Source organism: Eptesicus fuscus, chromosome 6, assembly GCF_027574615.1.
Source record: "Eptesicus fuscus isolate TK198812 chromosome 6, DD_ASM_mEF_20220401, whole genome shotgun sequence".
NCBI classification, from domain to species: Eukaryota; Metazoa; Chordata; class Mammalia; order Chiroptera; family Vespertilionidae; genus Eptesicus; species Eptesicus fuscus.
Genome location: NC_072478.1, coordinates 77,404,114 through 77,421,072, shown reverse-complemented (window position 1 = coordinate 77,421,072; position 16,959 = coordinate 77,404,114). Strand labels below are relative to the sequence as shown.

At 47.0% G+C, this 16,959-nt stretch overlaps 1 protein-coding gene and 1 non-coding gene across 2 annotated transcripts in view; one reads left to right on the top strand and one right to left on the bottom strand.

Moving 5' to 3' along the window:
- KLHL3 (kelch like family member 3) overlaps positions 1-16,747 on the top strand; it is a 110,679-nt gene extending 93,932 nt beyond the window's left edge. The window contains exons 13-17 of the mRNA XM_054717881.1: positions 2,168-2,296; positions 6,480-6,620; positions 8,561-8,704; positions 11,615-11,671; positions 16,731-16,747. Of these exons, the coding sequence (XP_054573856.1) occupies positions 2,168-2,296; positions 6,480-6,620; positions 8,561-8,704; positions 11,615-11,643 (443 nt within the window). The 3' untranslated portion in view covers positions 11,644-11,671; positions 16,731-16,747. The remainder of the gene's footprint in view (positions 1-2,167; positions 2,297-6,479; positions 6,621-8,560; positions 8,705-11,614; positions 11,672-16,730) is intronic.
- LOC114233538 (small nucleolar RNA SNORA5) lies at positions 8,912-9,041 on the bottom strand. The gene has a single exon (XR_003619684.2). It is a non-coding gene; the product is annotated as a small nucleolar RNA SNORA5 (small nucleolar RNA).
- Positions 16,748-16,959: the final 212 nt, after the last annotated feature.

Here is a 16,959-nt window from a genome sequence, read left to right as displayed (position 1 = left end):
AGTCTGTATAGTATTGTGTAGTTTAAACTTTCATATTATTCTAAGTCCTGTACAGGTCATCTTAGCGAGCGCAAGGATTTTATCCTCTGCAAAGATAAATGATTTCTTGCAATCTCATCCTCCTAGTGGAACAGAAATTGATTTGTCTGCCAAATCTAAGTGCTTTGTCTAGCCACCTTCCCATTTCACCCCTTGTTCCTTAGCCAGGAGTATCAAACAATCGAGTACGGGTTTAAATAGCATATCCCTGTTAATAGATTCAAGGAGAAACTTTGAGTGGGTATTTTTCAGCTGACACAGGGTTGGAATGGTTGATGGGGATTAGAGGAGGTACCTTCATGGCTGTCATTTCAAATACTCCCTTTGACAAGGGCTTTTGGGAGCGCGTTGTATTACGTGGAAGAAAGCTGTCTTGTCTCATGCCCTGTGGGCATTTGTTCACCTTGTCCATCCTGAGTCGGAAGCTCTTTTGGCTGTGAGTCATCCTGGGCAGCAGAGTCCTTAAAGGGAGGATCTATAGTGGACTCGGCTTCACTGTGGCCTTGTCAATGCAGCTCTCCACATGGTCTCCACGTGGCTCCTCCCTCTCATCATCCCCTAACCATGGCTATACAGGCTGAATGACACCAGAAAAAAACAAAGAATGGAGATCAGGATCATTTGCTACTGGCTGCTTAGAAGAAAAGGGACAGTGAGGCTCAGAGATTAGGCAAACGTTCCAACAGAGCGGAGATCACGTGTTTTGGAGAAATAGGTCTCTAGGAGATCACTTGGGCCACTCCTGCCTCTCACCTGGGGTTGCCCTCCAGAGCTTCCCGTCTCCCTCACACTCCAGGCCTTTCTCTCCCTGAGATTAGGCTTTGACGAGTGGCGGGCAGCTGGGTGAGCAGGTGGTTGTGTCCGAGCCAGCACACACTGAGAGAGTGGCCTGGACCCCGGAGGAGCTGCTGAGTCAGTTTTCTCTCTCAGGCAGAACTGGGGAGGAGGTGTTCCTTTTTATAGAAGGGCCAGTTGGGAGGACTGTGGGGCAGAAAACAAAACCAGGCTCAAGGATAGAAGAAAAAACAATTGAACATATTTGAGTCCCTGCAGGGCAGTTGGTGGTAGAATCCTGATATGGCAAGAGTCCTGATGCTAGAGCATCGTTTTGAGCCTGAGAATCTCTTTCTAACATAAAATAATGGCAGATTTTCACACACTTCAGTAGTTGTACTCTTGGTATTTCTCTATTAAGAAAGCACGTATTGACGAAAATATTTTAAGTAACTCTGTTAAGTAGATTTTCATCTGGTGGTGTTTATTTAGTCTATAGTTAGTGTTTAAGATCTTTGTTACAACTCCATGGTCCCCCATAGGTTTGGGGTCTACAGGTAAGCTAGGATTCCAGGTAAGCCAGAATTCCCCATCTCACACACACACACACACACACACACACACACACACACACACACACACACACGAGACCCTCCTACTTTATTCTAAGACTACATGTTCACCCCAAAATGTTTCAATCCCTGCTCTGGGAGAAGTCAAATAATTTCCTTTTCCCAACTTCAACCCCACCCCAGGCAGAAATGATGCTCTTAGCTAACAGCTTATGGTATTTTTATTTTACAAGTAGGTGATTTTGCTTCAGGGCTCAGAGATCACAAGGCATGTGCAGACTCATTCTAGCCATGTCAGCCCAGCATGCACATGGAGCCCTCCATTCACACGCTCCACCTGTGAGAGTTGTGGACAGAGCACAAACCATGGCTAAGACAGAGTTTGGGTTCTCACCAAAGAATATTTTCCCATATTTGTTCTGTCTGCCAGTGTGAGCATTTAGCCAGAGAACCAGCCTGCCTGCCTGTAGCTGGGGCCCTCTTGTTTTCCATCTCCAGTACCTCATTCTGGAGAATACCTAACATGGTGCACCAGTAAGAATATGCTGGGCCCCAGCAGTGCTGAGCCATAGCTTTGAGCTGTGAGGAGCTCAGTACATATGAAGAAGTAGAAGTCTGAGATGTGTGTGAAGGATGCTTATCCTGGATGGGGAGTAAGTTGGTCCCATGGAGGGAAGGGGTCCTGAGCTCTGATGCAGATGAGGGTACCCAGGAGTTGCAGTCGCCCTCTGGTTTCATGCCAGTGTCCCAAGCACCATCCTCAGCTACTCTGTCTGTTCCAGGAAAGCTCTATGCTGTTGGGGGTTACGATGGGGCTTCCCGCCAGTGCCTGAGCACCGTGGAGCAGTACAACCCAGCGACCAATGAGTGGACATACGTGGCGGACATGAGCACCCGCCGCAGTGGCGCAGGTACGGGGGGAGCCTCAGGGCGCAGGCTCTGTCTGATCTGCTCACAGGTGGGTCTGGAGACCAGCAACTTAACATCCTATCTTTTAACCTCCCTCTTCTTTCCTTTCAGTGTACATAACCCCAGTTAACCTTTCCCTGGGGATCACTTTGCTAGAAAATGGATGAGATAATATTCTCTTCATCATCATCCCTTCATCCCTTCCATTTCTGTTGGGATGCCTGCCTCCCCTGAAAGTAAGGCTTGGTATGTGCCAGGCTCTGTCCTAATCACTTTCTATGACTCAATTTATTTAATCCTCACCACAACCCTATGAGGTAGACACAATATTAATTTCACTTAATAGATTAAGAAAGTAAGCCAGCCGGGGACTGAGTAATTTGCTCAAGGTTATATCCTTAGGAACTGGCAGAGTTAGGATTCCCACTCAGACCGATCTTACTTCAAAGTTAGTTTTTTTGACCTCCAAATTATTAGCATCTCATTCTTACAAAGTAGTAGGACAAGCACAGCTATCCTGTCTTCAATGGAAAAGCTAAAGCTTGCCTGTCTAGTGTCTGTCTTGAGGGCTGAAAAACAACCTGTTAGAGTTCATACTTGGAGATAAACTTAGGTCGCCCTTGCTCACTTTCCCTACTTCACGCCTCCCCCACATGGGAGGAGGAGGACTTCCCACTTTCACTTCCTGTGGGAAGACTAGGAGCTGTGTGGCCCTTCAGGATTTTTCAGGAAGTGGAACAACATTCCCTTCTTCCTGTTTTGTCTACCTCATCATCTGAGAGGCTCAAAGGAGAGGACTTGAGAGGCCTGGAGCATGGGCACTGGATTTCTGTCCCAGTTCCTGTGGGGAATGGGGACCGATGACCAACCTGGGCCTGGCGGGAAGGTGGTGTGACTTCTGGGAAGGGAAGCAATGATTGGGCATTTCCCCCACAATGTTAAGCCTTTCTCTTTTTTGAATTTATGAAGATTGATTTGTGATCTCATTTTATAGTACTAAACATATGACCACTTCCTCAGCATTCTTTAAAAATGATGCTATGTTAATATTTTTTTGCTGGTCAGCAAAGAAAAGCTGTGTGATTTCACTCGGGATGTGCTATGGCTGGCATGCAGTTTTCAGGGAGCTTTTCTCTGCTGATCCCCACGGCGGGCACTTCCTGAACATGCAGCAAACGATGGAAGTCAGGAGGCCTGGGCTGGGCCTGCCCTGTCTGCTCCAGCTGGCTGTGGACCTCGGGCCAGGTCCTTTTCTCTTCTGGCCTCCGGTTCCTGAGATGTGAAATGAGTGGGCTGTAGTGCATGTTCCATTGGGGCCAAATCAGTTCACCAGTCCCATGGTTCTTCTGCCTCATAGAGCTCCTTTAGTAATTTTGGTTTATAGAGTCTTGGTAAGTGACTTGAGGGTGAGAGCAATTAAGCCCAAGGAAGTAGGGACAGCTCAGCAGGGGTGAGCAGCACCCACTGAAACGTGTGGTTGCTTTTGGAAACGTCCCAAGCAGAAAGTGAAGAAGGGCCGCCCGTGTGGAGCCGTGGACACAGACCTGCCTTAGGAGTGCAGGCTCAGCTGTGGACAGAGCTGCCTTGGAGGCCACACTGCTCCGCCTGCCAGGCTGCTCAGGGTTGCTGCTGAGTGGCAGTCACTCGGGCCGCTCCTGCCTCTCACCTGATTGGGAGCTCTGGATGGTTACAACGCCGCTGCCTGTGTTCTGGGGAAGCAGTGACCTTGACTTAGGCGCTGGTCTCACCTCTGGAGTTGGGAACCCACCATGTGGTTGTGGGTAGTCTTTGGTGGCTGAGGATCGGGAGGCCCTGACCTCTGGTTGCCTGAGGCCCTTTGTGGTGCCAGGAGCTCTGCGTGAATGTTTACAGAGGCGGTGGCAAAAGGGCAGTGGTGCCCTGAGCCTGGAAGGCTGCCTGCTTCCTCAGCGGGCATGGGCAACTGCCAGCAGATGGCTGTGGGAAAAAGGCCATTTTTGGTCCCGGCGTGTGCCAGTTCCTGCTGCGTGTGGAGGGGAAGGCGAGGTAGCTTTGGAACACTGAATTTTATTATCCTAAGCCAGTTTCAACCATTTCATCTCACCACACACAAACTAATCACTAAAATTCTATGGCACACCAAAAAATATATTTTTTGCTGATCAGCAAAAAAAATAGGTAGAGTTTTGATTCATTTACACTAGATGGCTATTGTTGTGTTGGCTCTTGTCATTTTTTATTTGACAATCTAAGGGGAAAGAGGTCAGTATTCCTGACTAAATAGTCAAATAATGCGTGTTTTCAAATTATTGCGGCACACCAGTTGAAAATCCCTGTCCTAAGCCCATTAGATAGTCATTGCTGATATAACACTACCATCTGCTGTTGGGTTAGGGCAACTGCAAGGAGCCACTAGCCAACCAGCATAATTGCTGAAGGAAATTTTATGTATTTTGTCATTCAAACAATATTTGTTAAAAACCTACCTTCAGGCACAGGGAAACATGTGATAAGACCTAGGTCTGTGGGTCTAAAACTTGGCTGTACCTCCCCATCACGTGAGGTGCTTTTCCTGATTCCCGGCCAGGGTCTCTGGGAGTGAAGCCCTGCAGTCCGCTGGTTCAGCTGCAGCTTGTCGGCAGGAGTCTGTGGGACACTAGACCAGTGGTCGGCAAACTCATTAGTCAACAGAGCCAAATATCAACAGTACAATGATTGAAATTTATTTTGAGAGCCAAATTTTTAAAACTTAAACTATATAGGTAGGTACATTGTTATTAACTTAATTAGGGTACTCCTAAGCTGGCCTTTGCTAAAAACTCAAGGGGCCAAAGAGCCGCATGTGGCTCGCGAGCCGCAGTTTGCCGACCACTGCACTAGACCATGATCTAGTCCCAGTAGTCGGCAAACTGCGGCTCGCAAGCCACATGCAGCTCTTTGCCCCCTTGAGTGTGGCTCTTCCACAAAATACCACGTGCGGGTGCGCACGTACAGTGCGATTGAAACTTCGTGGCCCATGCGCAGAAGTTGGTTTTCGGCTCTCAAAAGAAATTTCAATCGTTGTACTGTTGATATTTGGCTCTGTTGACTAATGAGTTTGCCGACCACTGCTCTAGTCCAACCCCCTTACAATGGGATACCCAGCCCAGGAAGGGGATGTTAGAGACCTGGCCAGGACCAGGTGTCCTAGCCACCAGGTTGTTTTTCCTAGAGTACTGTGCCACCCTCCTCCTCTCTGGCTTTGGTTTTCTTGTATTAAAAGATTTTTGTTTTGTTTTGATAATCCGCACCTGAGGATTCCCCCCGCCCCCATTGTGTTTTAGAGAGAGTGGAAGGAGAAGGAGATTCAGAAACATCAATGTGAGAGAGACACATGGATTGGTTGCCTCGCCCACGTGCCCACGTGCCCGCACCAGGCCCCGGGGTGGGGGTGGGGGTGGGAGGGGCGCGGGGCGGAGTGGGGGTTAAGCCTGCAACCAAGGTACATGTGCCTGATCAGAACTGAACCCAGAACCCTTCAGTCTGCAGGCCACTGCTCTAGCCACTAACCCAAACTGGCCAGGGCTATATTAAATGATTTTTAACGGTTATATTAAAACTTGTGAATGATGCAATTCTAGCACTCAGCTGAGGCCTATCAACACTGTGAGTGATTTGATGCCCTTCTCTGCCATCTAGAGGAGAACGGGGGTGGGGAGGGGGAGGAGTGGAGAAGGGCTTCTGCTTCCGACTAGCTTGGAGATCTGCAATAATGACCTCAGCACACCTGCTGTGTGACTGTTTCCATCTTTAACGCTTTCTGTCCAACGGCTGATAAGAGGCTGAGTAATGAAAGTAATACAACAACGAAGGAAAACTAGGTGAAAGAATACAGTTTTACCACTCAGAAATAACTACTTTTACTGTTGTGGAGTTCTTTCAGTCCCTCCCCCCCGCTTTTTGTATATAAACCTCCATTTATTTACACATGCATACACATATTATGTATATGCACATATAAAATATATTTTTGTTTTGTTAAGTAGAAATGGGGTCATATTTGCTTTTTATTTTGATGTTTAAAGGCTGACAATCATATGAGGCGGCAGGGTATTGTATTTGTTTTGTCACCCTGCTGGTGCTAGCTGTCAGGACTGGACGCCAGGCCTCCTGGTTTCTGGTCACTGCAGCCAGCCTGAGGCGGGGACACTGTGCTCTGCCTTTCAGGGGTTGGGGTTCTCAGCGGACAGCTGTATGCCACAGGTGGGCACGATGGGCCCTTGGTGAGGAAGAGCGTTGAGGTTTATGATCCCGGAACAAACACCTGGAAGCAGGTGGCCGACATGAACATGTGCCGGCGCAATGCAGGTAATGCGACTGCTCTCTCTTTCACCCTCGGGGGTTGTGGGTCTTTTCTCCGCAAACCCTTGGCTCTAAAAGGCTCCCAGGCTGGGGCTGAGCTGTCTCATGAACAGGGAGTGTCCACTTGCTGGTAGGCTCTGGGCTAGGGGAGGGAGAGCTTGGAACCCCAAAAGCTAGCCACAGGGTCCCCACTGAGATGCAGAGGGTGCCTTCCCTCTCAGTGAAGGGTGCTGACTTTCAGTGCACAGAGATGGACATAGAAGAGCCCTCTGGTTGCCGTCGACGCTATGAGGACATACTGGACAATAGCACTTGGTTTTATATTTCCTTTGCCAGGACTTGGCTCTGAGAACCTCCCACTTCCCGCCTGAAACCAGTCTGCTTCCTTTCAGGGGTACCTGTGAGAGGATTTATGATTCATTCTCCAATAGAACCACTTCCCTTACTCCCTTCTTTGTATTTCCTGTCCCTTCCCTACCCTTTTCCTTTCGTACAGAAATGACTTTCCTTAGAGTGTTTAGGTTTTTCTTCCTGGAGCCTAATACCCCTATTAAACTTTTATTTTAGAACTTTGCCCTTTGAGCCATGTCCTGTGTTGGTATGTCTGCTTTAAGCCTCCTTACTCTATGAAAGGTTGGCTTAGCCCAGCTTCCCAGGTTAGAAAGACAAACAGGTGACTTCCAGGCAGGTTTATTTCCTTTAACTCAAATTACCTGTGTGTTAAACCCATTTGTAGCTGACTTGTTGAAACTGTAAACAGAGAGTTTATTAATTTGCTCATTGTCTAAGCCTGCTGTGATATAACTTGTCCTTTAAGCCACCTGAGTGAGGAATTACAGAACCCGCAAGACAGCTAGTGTATCTGCAGTCTGAGAATTAATTTAGATGTAAACGTATATAGTACACACATTCACGTATAGATATTTCTATTTTTTATGACAGAAATTGAATCACTCTAATAGTGTTTGATAACCTGTCTTTTAAATTCACTTTATAATCTTTCATGAATATCTTATTATAAATATATTGACATGAAATTACTTAAATGCCCATATAATAATTTAACTAATTCACTATGGGGCATTTTAGATTATTTCCACCCTTTCTATAAGTAATGATTTGGTTATTATAAATTGTCCTTCTAGTTAATCAATGCATACATCTAAAATTATTTTTTAGAATAAAAGGCCAGAAGTGCATTTTTGAGTCAGAGGGGGCACGTGTGCTTTCGACACCACCCGGGAAGAAGGTGCAGTATTTTAGAGGATCTTCACCAATACTGATAGTTACTACTTTTTGAGCATCATCAATCTCTTATTCTAATTTTAAAAATACACAGTATGTTAGACTATGGCCTTTTAAAGACTTGATGAGCAAGAATTATATTGTTCTATGTTGAGTTCCCGCTCATGACACCCTGCCCCCAAACCAGCTCCCTCTGAGACTTAGACCCCAGTAGTGTGAAGGGATCAGAGACACCACCATGAGCTCCACACGGTGTGAATCTAATAGGGTGTATCAGGGAAAAGCTTCCAAGAAGAGTGGGAGCAGGTGCATGAAATCCCCTGAGTTGTCATCCTGCAGCTCAGGCTGGGCATGGGAGGTGTGGGTGCACCCGTGGGTAACACTCCAGTAGACGGGCCCGTCCCCTTAGTGCTCTACCTCTTTATAGAGTCGGGGACAGGGAACGATTGCAAGACCATGTAGTCTGAAAGCTCCCTAGTCAGAGAAGTGACCTGTTAGAAAGGGGATCGCAGAGCCAGTGGCTGTTTTCAGTATGTACTGTTGTTGAACAAACTTAGACCTGTGGAGCCAGCTCTCCTTTTGCTGCCATGAAGTGGAGAAAAAGAGCCTCCAGGGCAATCCAGATTTATTTGTCGCTTGTGCATTTTGATTCCTTGGTGCTCCTGCTGTCGTATTTCCCATGGCTTCTGTTTGATGCCCAGGGGTCTGTGCGGTGAATGGGCTCCTGTATGTGGTTGGAGGGGATGACGGATCCTGCAACCTGGCTTCGGTGGAGTACTACAATCCTGCCACTGACAAATGGACGCTGCTGCCAACCAACATGAGCACGGGGCGGAGCTACGCAGGTCGGTGTGCCCCACCCCACCCCACCCCACGCTAGGGGTACTGGGGAGCAGGGGGTAAGCTTGCTGACTTAGAACTGAGAGCCTCCTCCAGGGATGGCCACGCCTTCATTCTGTGCTCATTACAGATGCCCATAATTAGCGCTTGTTTCCCCAGCAAATCTGAATGTATCCTCCGAAGTCTTTTCTTTTTCTTTCTTTTTTTCCCTTTTGTATCTGTAACCAAACTTATCCCTAGGCCCAGCAGAGGCGATCAGGGCCCATGAGTCAGTGTTTCTATGGCAGCCTCCTGGGCCAGTACCTGCCGTGATTGGGCAGGCGCTGAATTTCACCGGCTGCGCAGAAGTCTTAACATAGCGCTCCAGAGAGCCTCTTCCAATTGATCTAAGTCATTATAAGAGGCTTTTGAATTTTATTGCCATTCCTGGTTTGTTTTGTGCTGGTCTTCTAGGTGGAATAAGATGCAGTTCTTGCTTTCCAGAAATTGGAAGTTAAGATCTGCCTACACAAAACAGGACATACAAGATGATGCACACATAAATTCCAAGTGGAATGCACTATACAGGCTTTAGGACACGGCAGAGTCAGGGAATAACTGCTGAGCAGATGGGGCTGATTTAACTTTGAGGGCAGATCACAGTCACGAAGGAAGCAGCCCTTTGCTGGTGCCTCCTCCCTGTGCCCCCGGGCAGTGTGTTAGTGCAGTGTAGATGTTTTCAACAGCCCTCTGGCCAAATGTTACAGATGATGAAATTGATTTAGAGGGTTTGAGTAACCTGCTCAAGACCACGCAGCTAAAAAATGGCAAAGTCAGAATTCAAACCTTGCCCCTTGTACGACCCCAGCTCCACGCAAAAGACTGGGGGAAGGAATACATGAGGCTTATTCCTGGGGAGTGTGTGTGATGGGTTTGGTGCAGGGGCAGGATCAGAGTTGGTGTTGCTGAGGTCAGGGGTCAATAGGTAGACAAGCAAACATATTTCCATCATGTAGCCCAGTGCCTTGTATCTGGTTCTCCAGAAACTGGAATAATTAGAGCTAACATGTGCTTATTGAGCACATACAATGTGCCAGGCATAATCCTAAGTATCTGAAGACCCTAATCTCATTTAGTCCACTTAAGGACGATGCTGGTGGTATTCCCATTCCCTTTCTGTGCTAGAAAGGTCATTCACTCCTTGTTTGGATTTCAGGGCAAAGGAAGATTGGGCCTTGCAGGCTCACCTCTCACAGTCTGTCAACACAGGGCTTTAATTGCAGTGAACTTATTTTACTTTCATCCACTCACTTAGGATTTTTCTCTACTCAGTACAAGAGATTTTAGAGGTGTTTTTGTTGTAGAGTGATTCTGTTCCCAGGGTTAATTATTAAAACCAGGACTGTCATTTTTTCTCGAAGTCGCAGTGGGATAGGCAGGGCATTTTCTAGTAGGAGGCAGTGGGGCCCGCGAGGGACACTCCTTGGCTCCATGCACGCCTTAACCAGAGGGGAAGGCTCAGGTGTGAGTGCTTAGAACTACCTTGCCCTGGGGCTCTGGGCAAGGTAATCAATCTGACTGAACTTCTGTTTCCTCATTTGTAAAATGAGAACAAAATTATACCAAGCCTCTTAGGGCTGTTGTGAGAATGAAATGCGATTATAGTTGGAAAGTGCTTAGCACATGGAAACCACTCAGAAAATTATTGTGATTATATTAGAAGCCAGGAAATATTCCAAAAAGGTAATGGTGATTCTCTTTGTATGAAGGGACTAAAGTTCTTTTACTTTGTATTCGTCTGTACTTTCCAAATTATCCATAATGGGAATATTTTACTTGTATAATAAAAAGAGAAAGTTTATATTTAAAAAACAATACAGGACCCTGCTTAAAAAAAAAAAAGCTACCTTGTGAATGAGAATTGAGAATGAGGTGCAGCGAGATGTCCTCAAGGTCAGGCAGCACATCGGGTCTTAGGACTCTGGTTCTGATACAGCTAAGCTTTTATGTCAGTACCTTTGTCTAGAAATGACCATGAAATGGATTTCTTAGCAGAATCTCACCATTGGGGTATACTGGGGTTTCTTTTAGCAATGCTCTCTTAATTTCACCTTCAACCGGGAGGTTTTATAGTCATGGGAATATATTAAAATAAGGCTCCAGGTACCATCATTTCTGTAGACCCTACACGTAAGTTAGGGCTTTGTTCAGCTGCAAGTACCAGAAAAGTTTACAGATACCCGTTGAAGTATGAAAGGATTATGTTTGTCTCGGGGGAAGAAAGAAGGTAAGGGCAGGTCTGGAGGCTCAGACTGTGATTGAAGAGCCAGGCTTTCCTCTTTTCTGTCCTGCCAGCTTCATCAGTAGCCTCTGCTGCAGCCTTGGGCCTTGGGTGAGCAATCGAGGCAGGACAAGGGACAAAGCCAAGGTCGTAGCACAGGCAGACTTGCATTCACAATCGTGTTGGCCAGGACTGGGTCACATGGCCCTTCCAGCTGAAAGAGTCTGGGAAGCTGGGCTCCTAACTTGCTGGTTTCTGTATAGAGGACAGAAACTTGGGGGGATGTTGGCTGAACCAACCTACACAGTATCTGCTATGTGGCTTCATCCATTGCAGAGGGGTGCAGGGTCATACATGGATTTACGAAGTTTGCTGTTGAGTGTGGTTCAACTTGGCTAAAACTGCACCACATATAGACATGTCTGGAGTGTTTATCCGAGGATAGAACTTAGCACTGGGGCAGGGGGATTCAGTTAGATGACACTGAATAATATTGGAATGGAGTCTAAAGAGGTCAGGAGGTGACAGTGTAGCTTGACCCGGTGGCAGAGGTAGGACTGCAATTTAGTTTTCCCTTGCTGCGGCTTAGGATGTTTTATATTCATGGACTCTTTGGAGAGACTGAGATGATAACGTTCTCCCCCTTTTATCTTAGGTGTTGCTGTGATTCACAAGCCCTTGTGACCCCTAACTCCCACTTCCAGGACGTGGGGTAAGGGAGGGGTGCTGCCTGGGACTCAAAAGAGAGGGGTCATGTCAGCTGGATCACACTCACTGGGAGAGTCTGCAGCGGAGTGAGAACCGCCCTCCTCTGACTTGGCAGAGTGGAGTCTGGAGTGAAGACTGGGGCCCCACCTCCTGCACCTCTGAGGGTGTTTGGACTCTGCCCGAGCAGTGGGTTCTGATAGCTTTGGGCTACAGGGAGAACGTGTGTATGAGAATGTGTATGTATGTGTGTGTGCGTCAGAGAGAGTGTTGTGTATGTGTGTGTTTAGAACATGATATCTCACTAAGTTGGGGGCGGGGTGTGACAGTCTACTGGATTTCTGTACTACTGATCCTTCCGCTGTGCTAAAAATCAAATCACAGAAACTCTCTTCCTGCGGGCACCCTGAGACTACTACCGCCTCTGCCTCCAGGAGGTCCAGTTGGACAGGGATGTCAAGAAATGACTGGCAAGGGAGGCAGTGCTCTGGCCATGCCCACATGCTGGCTTGACTCTGGCACTGAGGAGATGAGCATTCTCAAAGCTGCCCTGTGACCTCTCTATGCTAGAGCTAGGAGCACGCGGGTGCCCTGGCCCTCAGCGGCTCTTCCTTGGTCCCTCCTGCAGGAAGCACACAAGAGCTGCTCAGTCTTTGGACCACTGGTTTTTGATGTCATGAGTTCCAGGTTTGGGAAGTTTGTGTCTCTTCAGCTAGCTCTTCAGAGAAGCCCCAAGTAACACAGTAGGAAAAAATATATGAAAAGCAAAAACAAAAACACCAAAGTGGAAAGGCTTCAGTCCCTGCCCACAAAGGTCTCAGAGAGAAGCCTACTTCTGGATTTCTCCAGGATATGCAAGTCCCCATTATATTTCTTATCCAGAAGTAATTATTCCCAACATCCTTTTTACCATCGAAAGTGTTCTGATATGGAGGATAAGTAAAAGGTCACCCTACCTCCCACCCGCAGCCTGGTTTGTCCTGCACCGGATGGGGTCGCATGTGCTTCAGACGATCATGATGGAAGGAGTGTACCGGCTGGGCTGCTCGTTGGCACTTCATGATGGTGGTCAAGTCTGTCTCAGGTCCTTGTCTTCCTTTCCTTGTGCTCTGTACCCTCTCTCCAGCCCTCAGAACACTCCCCTCCTCCTTACTTCCCCTGTGGAGAAGGAGATGGTAGGCTCTGGATGTGTGATCTCTCTCAGGGGGACCTGCATTTTAAGAGAGGAGCTAAAGAGAATTTTGCTAGTTCACAGGTAAAAGTTATTAAAGACAGAACTTCAAGAGTCTGCAGGGAGGTATTTGAGGGTGCACAGAGTCATTTGCATTAAAAAGAACCTTAAAGCTATGCTGTTCCTAAATTAGCAAGTTGCTAATGTTGGGATTTCTGGCATAAGGAGGGGGAGGTCTTGTGTCTGGGGTTTAACCTTCCATGATGTCAGGGTCCGCGCAGAGGGAGCCGAGGGGCTTATGAGCCTGATACTGGACTTCTGATACATCTGGGCTCCTTCCAAGCAGATGTTGTAGGAGACCAGCATTCCCTCCCCCTCATGCTCACAGTTGGAAACCCAGGATCTTCCCCGGCTAGTTGGCCACTTTGTCTATTTACAGTATATTGTGCACTAAACACTGGACTCTCTTGAAGATGAAACTTCTCATGTTTGAGCAGATGTCATTTCAATGAGACATCTGGAGAGGACCAAGGCACCCAGAATTTCTAGACTTGGGAAGAGGCCAGAGGACCTACCAGCTTTGGTGGGACCGGGAGAAATGCCTTCAGGGGAGTCGGGGAGCACTTCCAGTCAGTGCTTTGCTCTCACCAGCACGGAGACACGGAGACATGGAGACATGGAGACACAGAGACATGGAGACACAGAGACATGGAGATGGCTAGTTTTAGAGCCCTGCTGGCTCTGGGTTGGAAGCTGATGGAATGAGCTTTTTGTTCCAAATGTTCTTCCTCCCTCTCTGAGGAAGGTTTTGGACTTTGTTTTGGTGTGTGTGTGTGTGTGTGTGTGTGTGTGGTGGGAATGAGGGTGAGATTGGGTCTGATGTGTGCTGTTCCCACAGCTGGTTTCAGATACCATCCCCTCCCCTACACGTAGCAGCTGGACTTCCACTCTTGTGTGGGAGAGGTTGCTGTTTGTATGTCATCTTCCCAGAGGTCCCTTCCCTGAAAGCTAGCCATCTTTCCTGCTTTTGGGCTTTTGCTATTGGTTCCCCCTCATGCCTCCCTTCCAAGGAAGCACCGCCCCTACTGGTGGTGCCGCTGAGGCCATGTTCATTTTCTCCGTGTGCCCTTTCTCCTCGGGACTGGGACACTGGTATGTCATCACTAAAAAGCCAAACTGCTCTAACTGCCCACAGATGCCATAAAAACTAGATGCCTCTTTGTCACCAGGTACTATTCTCTCTCCACTGTGGACAAGCAGACTTATTTTCAAGTCTATGCTGGTCACGTGGTAGGTGAACCTCCAACCCCCGTTCAGGTGGCCACAACTACTTGTGAATGCAGCTTTTTGCCAGTGGTGTGTCTGAAATCCGATCACAGCCATGAAATAGAATTGTGGCCCAAGGTTAGAAACAGCTTAGATGCCACTTGGATACTGATTTGGACTACACAGAAGTCAGACTCTGAATTCCAAAGTAATTTCTCATACATACCCAATGGCATCTCTCCATCTAAAAGTTGCAGTATTATGCAAATGAAAGTGACCTCATTTTCTCTATGCAATAAGAATACTCCATTTTGTTTCATGGCACACCAGTTGCAACATCCCTTAAGATGCTTTTTGAGCTGTCTTTTGATATTTGTTGTGTGATGTTCGTATATTCCTGAGCCAGATCCTTTCAGAGACTGCCTTTTTATAAAATCAAAGCTATAGCTTTCAGGCAAAAATTTAATGTAGGTATTTTTATAAGATAATTTTTCAGGATATTTGAATTGCTGTTTGTTGTCCACGATAATGAAATGTTACGTTCTGTCCGTCATTCACTCTTAAACATAGTCCATGCCTATAGCTATCTTCCCTTGGTTTCTCATGTCCCAAAATGGATTTTCAGTAGATGAATTCTTATATGTCTTCAGATTAAAAGTGTTTTCTTTTTAAGATCTCCTGGATAGGATCCGGGTTCCTTTGGTCTCTGTTCTCTGGCTCCAGGTAGAAAACACAATCACCACCGGTGTTTCCTGAAACCCTTGGGACTAACGTTAAGCCTCCTCAGCACTCACCCATCTGCGTCTGCTCTTTTGGAGTTTGCTTCCCGCAGTGGTGAGGCTGGTTGGCTCTCCCTGCCTGGCACAGCCTGGTCACTGTGGCGTGGGGAAGCCCCAGGTAAAAGGCCTGCCCCCAGCGCCTGCTCCCAGGAGTGTCCTAGGTCCAGTAGACCCATCCTCATTCTCTTCTGTCTCCTTAGTCCTCTGAAGCTTCCAGCAGCTTAAGGCCCTTGCAGCCAGGTGATGCCCCTTTGGAAGCCTGTTGCCTGTGAACTTTACAGCGGGTCACTCTCATGACCCCAGGAAGAATGAGCCAAGCATGTGCTTCCTGGCTGCTCACACCACACTTATAAAAGTACTTGTTTTTTGGGCTGTGTCTACACTCTAGGTCTCTTTTGTGTATTTATCTGCCATTAGCCTCATTAAAAATACTTTATTTTTATTACTATTGGGACAGGTGCCATTTGAATTGCCTCCATGCTCCCCATTTGCACCTTGTTGGGTCAAGTTGGGAGGCTGAACAAACTCATTCCAGCCAGCTGGAGTTTTCAAGTGTTTGCTTAGAGAAGCAAGGAGGTTGGAATGTATTTTCTTTAAGTGTTTGCACTATTCAGAGTTCTAAGCCCCCACGCCCAGCTGTGCTGGGTACCTACTGACCAAGCAGGGGAGCTGGCAGCACTGCCAGCACTGGGGACGGAGAGGCTTTTCCTGCGACGGAGGATCACACCTCGCAGCCTGTGCAGCCTCGTCATGGGACTCACATGGATCAGCCACGGCAAGAGCACACGGGACTGTGGCATTTGGAGAAACAAATCACTCTAGTGCTATGCTCTTGCCTTTGGTTATGAATTTAAAATTATTTCCCTCCCTTTTCAGTGTCAATAAAGGACCCTCATTGGACTTAATTTGTATATGATGTGTAAAATACTTTCTTTGAAAGGAAACTCAAGACACTGAATGTGTATGTCTGTGTGGGTGCACTCTGTCTGTGATTGTCCATAGGCAGGCAGACTTGACCACGGACACCGTCCAATACATTGCATAGGAAAGACCCTTGTCTGGTGTTTTCTGCTCGGACATTAGGGACTGTCTATGTTGTAAAAGAACACTCATCACATGCTTGATCAGTGACAGTGCTCTCCGAAGAAACAGTTCCTCGGATGTGTTATTTTAACAGGAATCATGTTCTAGTTTCCCACACTTTGTTACTTTCATTTTAATAAAAGCTGAACTGTGAGAACCTTTCTCCGTCTTGTATTTCATTTCTGTAGTCCAGCCTCTCGTCTGTGTCTCAGACGTGGAAAAGATAGATTAATTCCTACATGTATTCAGATTAAAAGTGTTTTCTCTTTAAGATCTCCTGGATAGGGTCCGGGTTCCTTTGGTCTCAGTTCTCTGGCCCAAGAACAGGGCCAGACCCACAAAGACCTTCTTTAATCAGGCCCAGCGAGGCCCATCCCTCCAGTAGGTGCTTGGTGGTGTGGGCAACTGCCCGCTGATCATTGTGAGATGGGTGTGCTGGTCTCAGGCACAGGGAGGAGGAGACAGAGATTCAGCAATCAGCATTGATTTTTAAAAGTTTGTTATCATACCTAGAGGTTTTTATAAGTATTATGTTTTATTATTAAATATACAAATATTATTAAATATACAAATATATTTTATTAAAATATACAACTATTTATTAACTATGTTGGTTTATAAGATATCAACACATATGACATAATAATAATAATAGCTAAATTAATTGAGCACTTACTATGTGCCAGGCATTTTTCCAAGTGCTTTACTTATTATCGATGCATTTAGTTCCCATCACAGTCTACTGAGTTACTATTATCTTTTTACAGATGAAGATATGAAATGCGGAGAGGTTAACCAACTTGCCTAAGGTAGCAATGGCTGCAAAAGGATGGAGCCACTCCAGTCTGTTTAATCCTGTCACTCAGCCTTGAGGTGAGGGGAGAAGGGTGTGCTGAGGAGCACCCAGGAGAGGAAGGCACCAAGGGCCCCGGGGAAGTGCAAACATGGTGGAAAAAACCAACAACACTGAAGCCCAAGTTTTCAGACCCAAAATGT